Raw genomic sequence first — 16,467 nt, forward strand, 5'->3', positions numbered from 1 at the left:
GCCCTACCTTTGTGTGCCATAATCTGCCTGCCCTATGCTGCCTGTGTGTGCCATACTCTTCCTGCCCTATGCTGCCTGTGGGTGCCATACTCTCCCTGCCCTACCCTGCCTGTGGGTGCCATACTCTCCCTGCCCTACCCTGCCTGTGTGTGCCATGCTTTGCCATACACACAGGCAGCATAGGGCATGCATTACATACAGTGACACAATGTCTGAGGTGGGAACAGGTGAACAATGGGGGTGATTACAGGCTCAGGCTCAGACAACGAGAGACCTATTGGATTTTTAAACGTAATACCCTACAGCCCTTGGGCCTTAATGTTGACCTAGATCTGGCGGCCTTTTAATTTTTATTTTAATTTAATCTATAATTTTTGAACTTTTGTCTATAATGGGTGAGTAGATAAAGAGGTTAAAGGAATAGAAGAAGAGATAAAGAGAAAGAAGAAAAAAAAAATCTTTATAAACATTCCCATGTCTTAGACTGTTTTATATTGGTCTTTTAGGGGTTTTATCTTATCCCTGAAACTTTAGGGGATACACGTTATGACTTATAGCACTTATGAACGAGTTTATTTTGTTTCATTTTGTTTATAGATTTATAAACATCAGTGGTTACAATATTTTTAAGCCTTATCTATATATGTCTGTACCATTAAGTTTTTGAAATACTATGCCCTGTACCATCTGTTAACTGCGCGTCCCCATGGCAACAGTTTTGCTTTGGGCGGCGTTCAGTGTGTATGTGCCGACTTCCGGGAGACGCGTCACCATGGTAACGTGAGCGTTGCGTAAGAGTGCCTATTGTGAGGTCGGGTTACTATGGTAACGATGACGTCGTTCCCCCTTCACTTCCGGGTTCGTGCTGCTGTTTGAAATTAGCACTTGGGGAATGGGTATAAATGAGCTTTCTAGGATGTAGGGGGGTACTACACACTTTACTGGCTCCTGAGGAAGCGTGCAGAGAGCACGCGAAACGCATTGAGCTTCTACCTTTTACCATTTTATCGCTGTACTTACTGTAAGTAGCCTGCATTGAGCAGGGTTTTATCTTTTCATTAAACTATTTACACTATTATTGCCTCTTTTTCCATTCCATTTTATACTGAGGATTTTGACCCTACTCCAATCAAGGCCCAGCTGGGTTGGTCTATATGTTCTATGTGTAATGGTGTCTGGTGAGCATTTATACTAGACACTACGTTTGGGTGTTACACATTGTTTTAAATAATTTGTGGAGCACTTTTGGGATTTGGTGCACATATCATCCATATGGTCTGCACTATATTTTGTTTCTGTTTTATTTTATGCGCTTCCACCGATATTTTCTACATACACATTTGAGGCTCATCTAAAGGGGAGCTGATTTCAAGAGGAAGCTGCACTTGATCACATTGAAGACTTCTCACTAAGGATTATCACCGAGAAGCGCTGAGTTTCTTTGGGGTGTTTCACTCCCCAAAAAACTTTTGTTTTGTACAGTCTGAGCCTGAGGTGTGAACAATGCAGGGGGTGAACAATGCAGAAAGTAAAAGGTGTGAACAGGACGGGGGATTACATGTTTAAACATGGGAACAATGCAGGGGGGCAGTTAATCAGCACTGTTTAAGCCCATACAACTACAGCCGATTTGTAGCAATGTGTTTTGTGTGTCCGACACCATCCTACTCCCATGAGGTTTAGCCTTTACTATTAATGTACAAATGATTTAACCACGTCTTAAACTTAGTTGGACCTCACTGATTCCAAAACTTTGCATTTGGTGCTGGAGATAGATGCAGAAGCAAATCCAAATGCTATATACTATGTAAAAAAAGGCTGCTAATATAATATAAAGTCTTAAAAGGGAACTATCATAATGATTAGGGAAAGGTAACAACAATGTGGGGATTCCCAAGTGAGTTTAATCTGTAACTTCTGGGCCCCAGGCAGAAGGTGTCTTCCCAAAAAGTTACACTGCCCTGGGGTTACTTGCATGAAGAATGTGGACATACTGGATACAAACGGAGCAGCGAAAGATTTTCCACTTGTTTTTCCGTCAGGTTGGTCAACAGAACTGACAAGCTTATAAGAGCATTGTTTGCAAGTTTATATTCATGTGTTGCAGGTTCATCTCCTTTAAAGAGGGGTAATGCCACTAAATAAGTTAACTCTAGGGTACAGAGTAAAGTAATTAACATCAGTAAACCACATTCATTAACAATTGCATTGATCATATTGAGGTTGCATTGCATTTCAGTTCCGTGGGCGCAATCGCCCACGGGTCCCATAGAAAACAGCAGGCACATGGAAAATACGTGCCTGCTGTTCTTGCTTTTCTTGCTCCACCCCCAGACCAAACCAAAAGAGGAAGTTGTACCCCTCCCCCCCCCCCCATTCCTGCAGCTCCTTCAGGAATAGCGGAATTTTTTGTGATTTTGGTGCCTTTTTAGTGGTTTTATTGCATTTTTAGCCATTTTATTGTATTCAGTTCTGCATAGGTGTTTTATATGGTCATGGAACTCCTCTGTGACTTCTAATATCCCTGTATTTTACAACAAGAGGTGCATTACTCACTATATTCAGTCTGTGTACTAGCCATCATTAGTAGTAAAGTGTCAATACCTTTCGTCAAACTGCACACTTCCAGTAAAAGTGACGGGCCACGCCCCTTTTCCCGTAGATACGGTCCAAACTCCTTTTTGGCCCTAGCCACACCCCTTATGAAGTTTGTTTCCTGCTCCCACCCTTATGCGTCCAATTCCACAATTAAACCCTATTGATGAAACCAGGCCTTATGATTGGCTGATTGTATGCTGTAGCTAAAACATGTGGCATTCATGCCCAGCATGTTCAGCACGGGGCATAGTGTGACTGGTACATGATCCTTCCATAGGCTTTGTGCAATTCTGGGACTTATTAAGCCTTGTCATACATGTACTGACAATTGGATGTTTTCTATTTATTGTACAGCGCTGTGGAATATGTTGGCGCTTTATAAATAAATGTTAATAATAATAAAAATAATAATTGCAGTGGTTTCTATGCATCTAATTCTTAATGGTAATCACAGGGTGTTATAAAGGAATTTATACCATTGATTCTGTATGCTTGACAAAGGGGCCTTGCCCCCAAAATGTTGCACTTCCGCATTAAACTGGGGTAAAGGGGTTTCCCTGCTGAAAACACCACTGTGGGCCTGTATGAATCTCTATTTCTGGATAGGGGGCGCCGATCCCTCTCTCACTGAGCACCGGGATTATCTGATTGAGTGCAGGCTATGGTGTACGATTGCTGCATTACTCAGCTTCTATAGAAAACTGGACCATAGCAACCAGATAACAGCTGACATTCCAAACTGCAGAGCTGCTGAATACAAAGTTAAATAATTTAAAAAAAATCACAAACAAATGAAGACCAGTTGCAAATTGTCTCTAAATATCACGATCTGCATTGTGCTAGTTTCATGGTAAACTGCCTCTTTAAAGTTGCTATCAAATAGGAGCTTAGCTAAAGTATTAAGTGCAATGAAACAATGGTGTTTGTACTTTTCACGCCAATGTGCAAAACAATGCCTTAAGGCAAAGCAACCTCCATAAATGTCATGAACGACACTTCTGGAATAGTTGTGCAAACAACCGAGCAGCGTTATGTGTTATTTCAGTGAATATTATGTAAACAAACGTGGGAACAAGCCAGGAGAGTACTGGGCAGTGTATGACGAGGCAGTAGTAATACAGAGAGGTGATGATTCCACAAGCAGATCTTTAAATCAGACCTCACTTTACAGCAGTGGTTCCTCAACATGTGGCTGGCTCCCTGGGGGGCTTGTAGCTGTGACAGGGGGGCTCAGTCTGAAGGCCAGTAATGGTCATGGCAATTTGCTCTACTACTAGGTACACCTAAAAGTCAAGCTTGGAGGTCAGTTGGGAAAAAAATTATACTTGGACCTATGACTGATACACTGATATTTCCCTACTTCTGTACCCATATCGTGAGCTAAGGAAGTCTTGATCAAATAAATTTCAAGGGGTCCTTGGCCAAAGGTTGGACCTTCTGTGATTTTAATCTTCTTTTGCCTTCAATCGCCCCTTTACGTACTACTCATCCATATCCTTTCCATCTGGATGACTTTTCTGTTTTACAAACGTGACTAATATTCACTTTTTTACACTTTGAGATCGCCAGGGACAGATTCATAGTGAAATTCCGTTGTTCACCACAGGCGAACTTTTTCACTAAACTACGGCAAAAATTTGCAGCAAAAAAAATACACAGAGAAAAATGCTGCAAAAAAAAAACACACATTGACTTTAATGCATTTGTAGTCAGAAAAAATACCTATTGACTCCATGTGTTTTGCTAAATTTTTGCTCTTTCTTCAATTTTTTTGTCCTTCGTCTACCAGGATATATTCAGTGGATACCTGTTCCTGTGTATTTCATATCTATAATGGACAAGGGCATGTAGAACATGCAATCATGGGTAGTGTTTATTAACATATTAGTGTTTAACAACAGGGCAGGCAGTAAGGACAGGGCAGGTTGCATCCTGATTCCTCTGCTGCCCCCTAGCTTCTGTTGTTTCAAAAACCCAACCATTACAGACTTATACACATATATATACAACAGACTCACTCTGCCACTTAAACTCAGGCACAAGCAGCTTCAGCCTCTGTTTTTTACCCACAATGCAGTGTTTTCCTAGAATTTCAATGTTATATAGGGTTTGCGTGTATTACAACTTGTGTGCCATTTACCAATGAGAATGGTATCACACCCAGCATGCTTACACCGACAGCATCAGTAATGGAATGTGTATTGTCTGACTTGGTGATTTACACAGAAACCCACATTTTCAGATAAACTGATACCCCACTGACCCCCAATAACCCATCCTAATACGAATTTATCTTACAGATCCTTTTTATGTATTGTGCACCTTGCTGTTGTAATGATCCTGGGAAGCTGGTGCTACTGATACAATATTTATGTGAAACTGTGTAATTACTGTGTATATATGTGCCATTTAGGTATCCCATCAGGGTCTACATCTTATAACACGTGAAGCTGAAGCAGTTTTATACTTTACTCCCCTATGAAGGGACTGCCCAGCCTCCTAGGAAGGAACCCAGTGGTTACAGAGAAGGTGTATAATAAAGTACGGTCATTTCATTTCCTTTTATCTCACATTCTGCCTCCCCCACATTGTATAACCCCTGCGCCCAGACCCACAGAACATGCACGGGAAGGTGTCTGAAGAGCTCACAATTCTACTCGTGTTGCCTTCTCTCCTGCTGGTCTTGGGTAAGGACAACATTACAGATAGACTATTATTTAGCTCTGACAGTCATGATTGTTATATTAATGCAGGATGTTTTTCAGAAAAAGATGGTTACGAGTGATTTATTTCATCTGTGTGTCTTTATTAGATAAATCTGTTAACATTTTATTGCACTGCAGGTATTGGCTCATAGCCAAGCATAATATTCACAAGGCTTTCTATTTTGTGGAATTTTTGGAATATATATATATATATAGCAGCAAACAAAAACTGTTTTATTCTAAAGGATTCTGGCACCCAGACGCTTTCTTTCTATATGGAGTGTAAACATTTTGCTGTAAATGTATAAATCATACTTTTTCATAATACACATATCATACATATATTTTAATATATGCATGAAAATACAGCTGATTTGGAAAGTATATTTTCTCCAAAGTGGGCTAATACCAAATATATATAGTTTTATGGAGATTTTTGAGTAGATTACTGCAGACTACTTAAGGAGACTACTCAGTTCTCATTCTCCTGGACCTATCCTTTGCTTTTGATACTGTAGACCAGTGCTGTCCAACTTCTGTTGTACCGAGGGCCGGAATTTTTCCGACCTACGTGGTGGAGGGCCGATAATGGAAGCCAGTTTTGACCACTCCCCTTTTTGAAACCGCACCCACTTGAAACCACACCCATGTTATCACATGACCATACCCATATTAATGGTTGTAGTACAGCAAAAACCTGCCATACTCTGCCTGCCTGTGTGCCATACTCTGCCTTCCCTACCCTGCCTGTGTGTGCCATACTCTGCCTGCCCTACCCTGCCTGTGTGTGCCATACTCTGCCTTCCATACCCTGCCTGTGTGTGCCATACTCTGCCTGCCGTACCCTGCCTGTGTGTGCCATACTCTGCCTGCCGTACCCTGCCTGTGTGTGCCATACTCTGCCTTCCCTAACCTGCCTGTGTTTGCCATACTCTGCCTTCCCTACCCTGCCTGTGTGTGCCATACTCTGCCTTCCCTACCCTGCCTGTGTGCCATACTTTCACTGTGTGTGCCATTCTTGGCTGGTTTGTGCCATACTTGGCCTGTGTGTGCCATACTCTGCCTTCCCTACCCTGCCTGTGTGCCATACTTTCACTGTGTGTGCCATACTCTGCCTGTGTGTGCCATACTCTGCCTGTGTGTGCCATACTCTGCCTTCCCTACCCTGCCTGTGTGGCACACACAGGCAGCCTACAGTGACACAATGCTGGCACTGCTCCTACAGTCTGCACAATAACTATATATTAAAAAACTTTTTAATTGCAGTACCACCTCAGTATATGTTCTTTTTGTAGTGTGCAGGGATTATTTGTGGGTTTCTACTGCTCCTGAGGTGTGAACAGGGGAACAATGTGGATGATTACAGCCTGAGCCTGAGGTGTGAACACTGCAGGGGGTGAACAATGCAGGGATTAAAAGGTGTGAACAACACAGGGGATTACATATTTAAACAATACAGCCTGATTACAGCCTGAATCTGAGGTGAGAACCATGCAGGGGGGCAGTTAATCACAGTACTGATACCATTTAAAGCTTACACAAGAGTAAGCCATCAAAGCAGACAGGTGGGGGGCCACACAGAGGGGGGTCGCGGGCCGCCAGTTGGACAGCACTGCTGTAGACCATTCTGTCCTAATGCTGGATCTGGGGTATCTGGGATCAGGCTGCATCCTGGTTCTCTTCCTATCTCTCTAACCGCTCCTTCTCTGTCGTTCTTGCTAACAAATCCTCCACCCCGGTTCCGCTCATTGTGGGGGTTCCGCTTAGTGTGGGGGTACCTCAGGGCTCTGTGCTTGGCCCTTTGCTGTTCTCCCTGTACACTCTCTCTTTAGGAGACCTTATTTATTTTAAATATCACTTATATGCAGTTGTTATCCAGATATATTTAGACCCCCCCTGCACTAACCGCTGATGTTCAAACCCAGATTGGTAACTGCCTCCTGGCTATCTCCTCCTGGATGAACCAACGTCAGCTCAAACTTAATTTAGCCTTCTGCTCCTTTCACTGTAACTATTGATGGCATTGCAATTAATCCTGGTACTTTGGCACACTGGCTGGGGGTTATGGATAGCTTACAAAATCCTTCTGCTGACATTCATATCCCCTCACTCCTCTGCTCCTCACTACATTTCTTCACTGGTCTCCCTGCATGTTCCTCAGGGCCGCTGCTGGCCAAATGGGTGCCCTAAGTAGAAATTTACTTTTATGCCCCCCTCCCCCAAATTTTACGGAAGTAAAAATAAAATAATAAAAAACACCTACTATAGGGGCCCCACACAGAGAGCCCCCAATATCCCCCATAGACAATGCCCACAATAGCCCCCATAGACAATGCCCCCATAGTAAGTGCCCCCAATTGCCCCCATAGATTGATTGAACTATCTGGGACAGCGGGATGCGCTATAAAAACCGGCGGGACAGTGTTGGGGGGTATGTTATAATATATAAAAAAAATTTGAGCAGCTGGGATGGTGCCCCCCTGGGAGTTGGTGCCCTATGCAGACTGCATACTCCGCTTATAGGGAGCGGCGGCCCTGATGTTCCTGGTTGTCTCCTCGGCTCCTCTCAGAGCCTCCGTCTCTTTACACCACCCACACCCACTGCGCTCTCTCGTCTTAAACCTTTCTATCTCGCTGCCCCTTCCCTCTGGAACTCTATCCCTGAATCCCTCCATCTTAAACCTTTCTATCTCGCTGCTCCTTCCCTCTGGAACTCTATCCCTGAATCCCTCCGTAGGGAAAACTCACCCACTCTCTTTAAGAAAAAGCCCAGCTGTTACCTTCTGGAGCACTAAGACATTATTTTGCCCAGTCCTGCGCTTAAGGGCAAATGCCCATACCTGATGCACTCTTACCTTCCAATTTGTGCCTGTATGTTACCCAACCACTTAGATTGTAAGCTCTACGGGGCAGGGACCTCCTTCCTTCTGTGTCTCATACCACATGGCCCTTATTCCCTGTGCATTTATATATATTTATTGTATTTATTATATCACTTGTCCCCCCTGTGTGTAATTGTGTATTGTAAGACTGTACAGCGCTGCGTACCCTTGTGGTGCTTTATAAATAAAGTTATACATACATATATACACATACATACATACAATACTAAATTCCTAAGGCACTGCACAAGAAGTGTGGATACTTCAGATTACAAGCCCATAAACTAAAAGTAGAAAACCCATACATTTTTGGAAAGTATACATTTCTGACAATTCTGAAATGGGTAAATATGTGGTTCTACTACAAACTACCAAAATGCAAAGCTTTTCTAAAATTCACCTCAAAGCTTGCAATTTAGAGCATATTGTCTCCCACATATAAATTAGGTATCAACTTAATTCTAAAATTAAATGCTAGTGGTCTTTGCCAAAGTATGTGACACGTGGAGACCAGAAAATTAAAATAGTACTTACAAATTTTCATGGCTGTCACTTCAGCTACTGCAAAATAAGCTCCCGCAGGTTTTTTAAGGGTCATCAGAGACCATTAGGGTGAGCAGACTTTAGAAAGCTTTAGATATTATAAGTACACATTTTGATGAATCCAAAATGAGTACATATGTCTTTCTACTTAAATTACTGTTGTGAAAATGTTGATACTGAAGGTTGTTTGATTTAGAAGGAAAAGTTTTAACACAGGCTTTGTGTGATTCTGTCTCAGGACAGAGTCATTATGGGAAAAACAAAAGACAGGGAGGGTTTTTTTATACCCTCCTACAAAGAAATGTAAAGGCACATTATACCAAAACTCTGTGAAGGGAGTTAAATTATGGGGGTACAAACAAGGCCTTGAGAAGAAACAGGAGTTACCTGGGGGTAAAACAGTACATAGAAACTGATAAGAACCACTGGGAAGCTTAAACCCCATTGGTGCAGATTAAAAGATTAACATTAAACCGCTTCATGAAATCCTTTATGATATAGATATAGTGGATGTTTGGCCTACTGTGTTATAAAGCTGGCCATCGTTCCATTCCATTATCAAGTTTAAAGCTGCAAATTCCGTATTGTGGGGAGAAAAAGTGGCACTTAAAAGTGCACTTTGCTCACTGTACTTACAAATTAGCCCTATGGTCTTTATGATTCTGCTGTCATGTGCGGCCACAGGTCTGGCACGTCTGCCCCAGGGGGAATGAGTTTTCAAAGCCACCCTTCCACTTTCCCAGCTGTAAGTGCTGAATGGAATATATGTTCTGTGGCACATAAAGGGTTAAATGTGGTTGTCACCAATTGTAGATAGAGAGGCAAATGTTACTGTAGTGACTGCATCTTCTTATGCTTTCTATTACGGTCCCCTACAGGAAGACAGGAGGCTCCTCTCCAGGTGAGTGGGCTCCTAAACCAGTCTGTCACCTTATCACACCATCCGAAGCTGACAAACTCTATCATAAGAGTGATCTGGGAACGGAAACGTAATGGAGAGACCTTATCAGTGGCAGAATACCAGGATCCACATCTGTCAGTTCAGAGCAAACAGTTCACCAACCGCCTGGAAGCATCTGATGGGGGAACAGTATTGAGAATCAGAGAGCTGAGGATGGAGGACAGTGATGTCTATAAGGCCTTAATTACACGTATTAATGCAACTGTCAAGACGATGTGCTTTAATCTCACTGTCTATGGTATGTATTATAACTGAAAATACTGTGATAATCAATAAACCCATCATATACTAGGACCCTAGAAAAATTGGTCAATTTATTTTCATATTTTCCTTTATAACAGAACCTGTTCCATTACCAGACATAAAAACAGAAGGAGTTATCAACAGCAAGACTTGGTGTAATTTTACTCTTCATTGTTCCGTTCCAAGAAACGTATCCTCGGGGTCCCTCAGTTGGCTGTACAGATATAAAGGCCCTGGGTACCAGCACTATACTGGGAGAAGCACAGTGGAGATATCCCTGCACAATAGGGCAGACAATATGGAATTGCTATGTTTGGTACAAAACCCGGGAGATAAAAAGAATCAAAGTGTTTATGTACATGATATCTGCCATTATGCTGTGCCGTTAGTGGGACATTCTGGTAAGTAGAGCTTTAATAATGTCCAGATTTGTTTTTAGTCACAACCTAGAAAAGATCATGGTATAAATAATGCACTATATTCCTTATGCTGCCCATGCATTGGGTAGAACTGCCTGCACGCTCAGCTACTCTCAACTGAGTTGGCAGTTTATTGGCCTGTGTACAGGAACATTACAATGGCCTGCAGGTTACCTGGGGTGTTAAAAAGCTGAAATGGCATTTTTTTAAATTGCTGCTTTTTTTAGTGAATTGAGCTCAGTTGCATAGACTGGGCCACCTTAGGGAGGCAGTGAGGACAGAATTGCCCCTCAAGGTTGCTTAATAAATTAATAAGAATCCTATCAAATATTTGCTCTGTGGGCATTAATTACAGCAATGCTTATTCATTTTTTTTTCTGTTTATTACAGGAAATGTATGCTGGATTAAATTGTTTGTGTTTCTCACTGGAATCGCTATACTGTCTCTTATTGTACTTCTCGTCCGAAAATAAATAATAATAAAAAATAATATTATGTAATAATATTAAATATAAATAAGATAAGAGAAGTGGCACTGCTACATGCTAAATTATTTATTTACAGCAGGGTTTTTTCATGTTAAAACTTCTCTGGGAATTAAAAGTATAATATATGCTGTAGAATTATACCCATGTGAGACACTGACCTATATGGGAGTGTGTTTTGATCACTTTTACTTAGTCTTTTGGCTACTGTATTGCTTCACACAATGTTACAACAGTTCAAAAAGCAAATAATATAAAAACTTTGCACCTTAGCGCTTAGGTTTCATCTTTCAACCACAGAGCAGACAGGAAGAGAAACGCCATCACTGCCCCATCTTTGCTGCTGCCCTTTCTCTTATATACTTTTAACCACCATATGGTTGGCTAGGAGGAGCTCACAGTTCCACAGAGGAAATGGGTGACTTGCACAGTGTGTTTATGTGCACATACAATATATTTTCAAGGTAAGCAAACACATCTACACATGTACAACTTAACCCAGGGATCCCCAACCTTTCTTACTCGTGAGCCACAGTCAAATGTAAAAAGACTTGGGGAGCAACACAAGCACCATAAAAGTTCATGGAGGAGCCAAATAAGGGCTAAGATTGGCTATTAGGGGCCTCTATGCACCCTATCAGCTTACAGGGGCTTTATTTGGTAGGAAATCTTGTTTTTATTCAACCAAAACTTGCCCCCAAGTCAGGAATTCAAAAATAACTCCCTGGTTTGGGGGCACTGAGAGCAACATCCAAGGGGTTGGGGAGCAACATGTTGCCCCTGAGCCACTGGTTGGGGATCCCTGGCTTAACCAACCATCCAATCATATACTTCATTAAGGAGCAGACTTATCAAAGTGTGAGATCAGAGCTCACCACAGAGAAATCCCCCCATTCTCTATTCATTCCTATGGGATTTTTAGAGGTGTTTTTATCAAATGGTAAGTTTGAACTTTCACCCATTGATAAATACTCCACTAAAAATAGAAATGAATAGCAACTGGCAGAATTTTACTGTAATGAGCTATAAATTCATACTTTGAGAAATCTGCCCCTCAGTGCCAATAGACACATATGTACTGTATATGACTAATAGGTATAACTTCTATGCCAAACATACAGTATATGCTCACATGAATGCTGTATTACTGCCACAGAAGAACATTGAAAGCTTATCCTCAGAAACCTTTTATCCCTTTAGTAATTTCAGAAGAGCACTGTCCAACAAAGGTGATACATAAGTAGCGGATACCTAAATTATCATTTCAGCATGTAAACTTACAATTGGGTTAATAATCATTTTAACAATATAATGTATTTTTGTACCTTACCCTAACAAATAGCCAAAGCTGTTTCAGGCTGTGTTGGGTGCTAAACCCAGGCAACAGCATAGGAATAACATGGGCAACAAATATAAACAAGATTTGGCAAAATTTTGGCACAAAATGTTCATCGTCCTAAGACCATGCAAAGATAATTGTACTGTATATCAAAAGTCCCAAAACGTCACATAAAATATAGAGCATTTTCAAAAGATAGGGATATCTTGTGGATATCAAATAGCATAAACTCAATACCTAAATGCCCAGTTCCTCACAGAATACTCACAAGTCATTCATGTTGTTTAGAACCCAGGAGGCCAAAGGAATTTATAGAATAAATCCATTTGTTCCCTCTATGAAGAAGTGTTTTTCTCCTGTCAATGGCCTTTTTAAAGGGGAGTGGTGGGGTGGGGCCAGCAGGTTATAAAGGATGTCCTGCTGCAGTGCCAGCCAGATCTGGAGTGAGTAACCACCAACGTGTGCTTTGCTTTGCATTGAGCTCCAGCTTATCAAGAGAGAGGTCTGCTTAGTTGCTGGTGGATACCTGTACCTCGGTGTGAGTCTCAAGTGTGTCCCCTGTGTGAGGACAGGTGTTTTTCGAGTGCCTGCTAACTGCCATTCCAAAGGGAAAGGTACTTTGGGGCAGGTAGCGCTACCTGGGGAAACTGAAAGAGCTCTGGGGAAGGGACTTTGGGGCAGGTAGTGCTACCTGGGGAAACTGAAAGAGCTCTGGGGAAGGGACTTTGGGGCAGGTAGCGCTACCTGGGAAACTGAAAGAGCTCTGGGGAAGGGACTTTGGGGCAGGTAGCGCTACCTGGGGAACTGAAAGAGCTCTGGGGAAGGGACTGTGGGGCAGGTAGCGCTACCTGGGAAACTGAAAGAGCTCTGGGGAAGGGACTTTGGGGCAGGTAGCGCTACCTGGGGAACTGAAAGAGCTCTGGGGAAGGGACTTTGGGGCAGGTAGCGCTACCTGGGGGAACTGAAAGAGCTCTGGGGAAGGGACTTTGGGGCAGGTAGTGCTACCTGGGGAACTGAAAGAGCTCTGGGGAAGGGACTTTGGGGCAGGTAGCGCTACCTGGGGAACTGAAAGAGCTCTGGGGAAGGGACTTTGGGGCAGGTAGCGCTACCTGGGGAAACTGAAAGAGCTCTGGGGAAGGGACTTTGGGGCAGGTAGTGCTACCTGGGGAAACTGAAAGAGCTCTGGGGAAGGGACTTTGGGGCAGGTAGCGCTACCTGGGGAAACTGAAAGAGCTCTGGGGAAGGGACTTTGGGGCAGGTAGTGCTACCTGGGGAAACTGAAAGAGCTCTGGGGAAGGGACTTTGGGGCAGGTAGTGCTACCTGGGGAAACTGAAAGAGCTCTGGGGAAGGGACTTTGGGGCAGGTAGCGCTACCTGGGGAAACTGAAAGAGCTCTGGGGAAGGGACTTTGGGGCAGGTAGCACTACCTGGGGAACTGAAAGAGCTCTGGGGAAGGGACTTTGCCAGGACTGAAGTGAACAAGGGTATTTCCTTCAGGAGGGGAGTGTGGGACTGTGTCCTGAGAGAGACTGAACCAGAAGTTGGTTGAAACCACACAAGTTTCCCAAAGCAATGTTATATTGTTTGTATTTTACAATTATCTGTTACTGTATATAAAGTTTATCTTTGCTGCAAACTGTGTGTGTTTTATTTTCCTAGTGGAAATCCCCCTGCAGTATGCTCCCCAGTGTCCACTAAGTGGAGGCACTGGGCTATAAATCCCAGTTCCCAATATCTTTCTCTATATGCAAAGAGAATTCATGCTCTTCTAAACTATGCACAGGACAGAGAAGTGAATGTAATCAAGTTTCTGCAGAAGTGTGCCAGGAAAGGGTTACAAAACATCTGACCAACAGTTCAGGTAGATCATGTGTATCCCTTCTTACCTCCAGGAAAATGTTATAGTAAAGTTTAGTTTTTTAGGAGCAGCTTTATCAAATAAGGTATTCTTAATTTGAATCACTGAATTCCAACCATGGATTTTTTCAGCGTCAAAACACCACTGCATCCTAGGCCTGTGCCCCTTCTGCTTACCCCTAGTTCCAGCCCTGCTTGTCTCAACCTTTGATAAATCTGCTCCTCCAATTTGTGCATGCAAGCACAGCTATGAATCTGTTGTACATTACAACTAGTGATGGGCGAAATGTTTCGCCAGGCCAGGAATAGTCGCGGGCGGCAAAAGAATAGCCACGCGATGAAATAATAGCCACGCGACAAAATAATAGCCACACGACAAAATAATAGCAGCGGGCGGCGAAATAATAGCTGTGCGACAAAAGAATAGCCGCGGGCGGCGAAATAATAGCTGTGCGACAAAAGAATAGCCGCGGGCGGCGAAATAATAGCTGTGCAACAAAAGAATAGCCGCGGGCAACAAAAGAATAGCCGCGAAAAGAATATTTGTGGGCGACAATTTTTTTTGCTGCATGACATTTTTGCCGTTTCGCGAATTTTTCGCCGTTTCGCGGATCTTTTGAAAGATTTGCAAATTTTTCAGCAAAGTGAAACGGAACAGATTCACTCATCACTAATTACAACCAGTCTCTCTTTTCTCTGGATTGATGCTTTTCCATGCAGCTGACTGTAGTAGAAGAGCATCCTCCTTGTACCACAAAGATGTCAACTTCATGCAAGTACTCAAAAGCTTCTATTTGTGATCTTTTTGAATCTCACACTTGTGTCAAAAATCCTGAGATCCAGAGAATCAGGAGTCTGGAAACTCAAGACTTTTAGGATGTACTTTTCTATCTGGGTCAGAATATCAGAGCAATACAAGTTCATCTCAAAGATCAGGATAAAGGCTGAAAATGAGTAAAGTCATCCTGTTTCCTGATCCCTACAAGCACAATAAAAACAAATCAGACATTCACTAAGAAGCCTCAGTATAATGAACTATTCATTATGTAAAAGTTGAAGAAGGGGAAAGTGAGCTGTTTATTTACATACAAAGGGTTTCCCAGTGGATTGATACTTTATGTTCAGTTTTTTCTTGTGGATTTATACATCAGGTAGGGTAGGAATCCACATTTATGACTTGTGTATACACCAGCAGTGCACAACAGCACTACAACAAGCAGTCAGACATCACTAAATCCCTTTATTTCCCTTTATGTCAATGAGATTATTGAAAGAATATCTATGTCTTCTTCTGTAGTTCTGTCAAATTCTTATGCTTCTGTAAGAAATACTAGAATGCCCTCTAACCTAGGTGTTTGCTTTAACCAGGTCAAAGACTAAAAATCAAGAGTAAAGTCAAATACTACTTCCTGCCCCCTAAGAGTAAAATCAAAACAATTCAGCATTTCATGGCTGTTTCCAAAGTGCTTCGCCAACAGAAACCAGTAATACCAGCTCAGCAGGATCTGACCTAATGCAATAACACTTTTATGTTTTAGAAAGTATATTTTAGAAATATATTGTGACAAGCTCTTTTTGCATTACTATCTCTACGCAGAGGAATCTTCCTTTGTGTGTTTAGGACGATTGCTGCTGGCGTTTGGAATTCCCCCGCCACAAATCATTATTGCATATTTCATCACCTGAAATCTCTCCTTCAGTCATGGGTCTTTATTGGACATTTTTTAAGGCAGGCTGCAAACCCAGGGCTGAGTGTTGTCTCCTGAGGCTGCTCTCTGCACCAAGCACCGGATTAGCACTCTGTAAGTGAGCACTAAGGGGCACACTGGAAAATGAGGTTCAATGTGGACAAGTGCAAAGTTATGCACTTTGGTAGAAATAATATAAAAGAGAACTATCTACTGAATGGGAGTGTGTTGGGGGTATCCTTAATGGAGAAGGATCTGGGGGTTTTTGTAGATAGCAAGTTGTCTAATTCCAGGCAGTGTCATTCTGTGGCTACTAAAGCAAATAAAGTGCTGTCTTGTATAAAAAGGGCATTGACTCAAGGGATGAGAACATAATTTTGCCTCTTTATAGGTCCCTGGTAAGGCCTCACCTTGAGTATGGGGGGCAGTTTTGGGCTCCAGTCCTTAAGAAGGATATTAATGAGCTGGAGAGAGTGCAGAGACTGCAACTAAACTGGTAAAGGGGATGGAAGGGTTAAACTATGAGGTGAGACTGTCAGGGTTGGGGTTGTTTTCTCTGGAAAAGAGGCGCTTGCGAGGGGACATGATTACTCTGTACAAGTACATTAGAGGGGATTATAGGCAGATGGGGGGGTTCTTTTTTCCCATAAAAACAATCAGCGCACCAGAGGCCCCCCCTTTAGATTAGAGGAATGGAGCTTCCATTAGAAGCAGCGTAGGGGGGTTCCTCACGGTGAGGGCAGTGAG

The 16,467-nt window shown here is 42.6% G+C and overlaps 1 protein-coding gene across 1 annotated transcript; it reads left to right on the top strand.

Annotated features, from left to right (window-relative positions):
* The first annotated feature begins 5,218 nt into the window (after positions 1 to 5,218).
* On the top strand, positions 5,219 to 10,345 carry LOC116408198 (SLAM family member 5-like). Its single transcript, XM_031894893.1, has 3 exons — positions 5,219 to 5,285; positions 9,607 to 9,927; positions 10,031 to 10,345. Exons 1-3 carry the CDS (start codon positions 5,219 to 5,221, stop codon positions 10,339 to 10,341), a joined length of 699 nt encoding a protein of 232 aa, XP_031750753.1. The 3' UTR covers positions 10,342 to 10,345.
* The last annotated feature ends 6,122 nt before the right edge of the window (positions 10,346 to 16,467 follow it).

This window comes from Xenopus tropicalis, unplaced genomic scaffold (assembly GCF_000004195.4).
Source record: "Xenopus tropicalis strain Nigerian unplaced genomic scaffold, UCB_Xtro_10.0 Sca7, whole genome shotgun sequence".
Taxonomy (NCBI): domain Eukaryota; kingdom Metazoa; phylum Chordata; class Amphibia; order Anura; family Pipidae; genus Xenopus; species Xenopus tropicalis.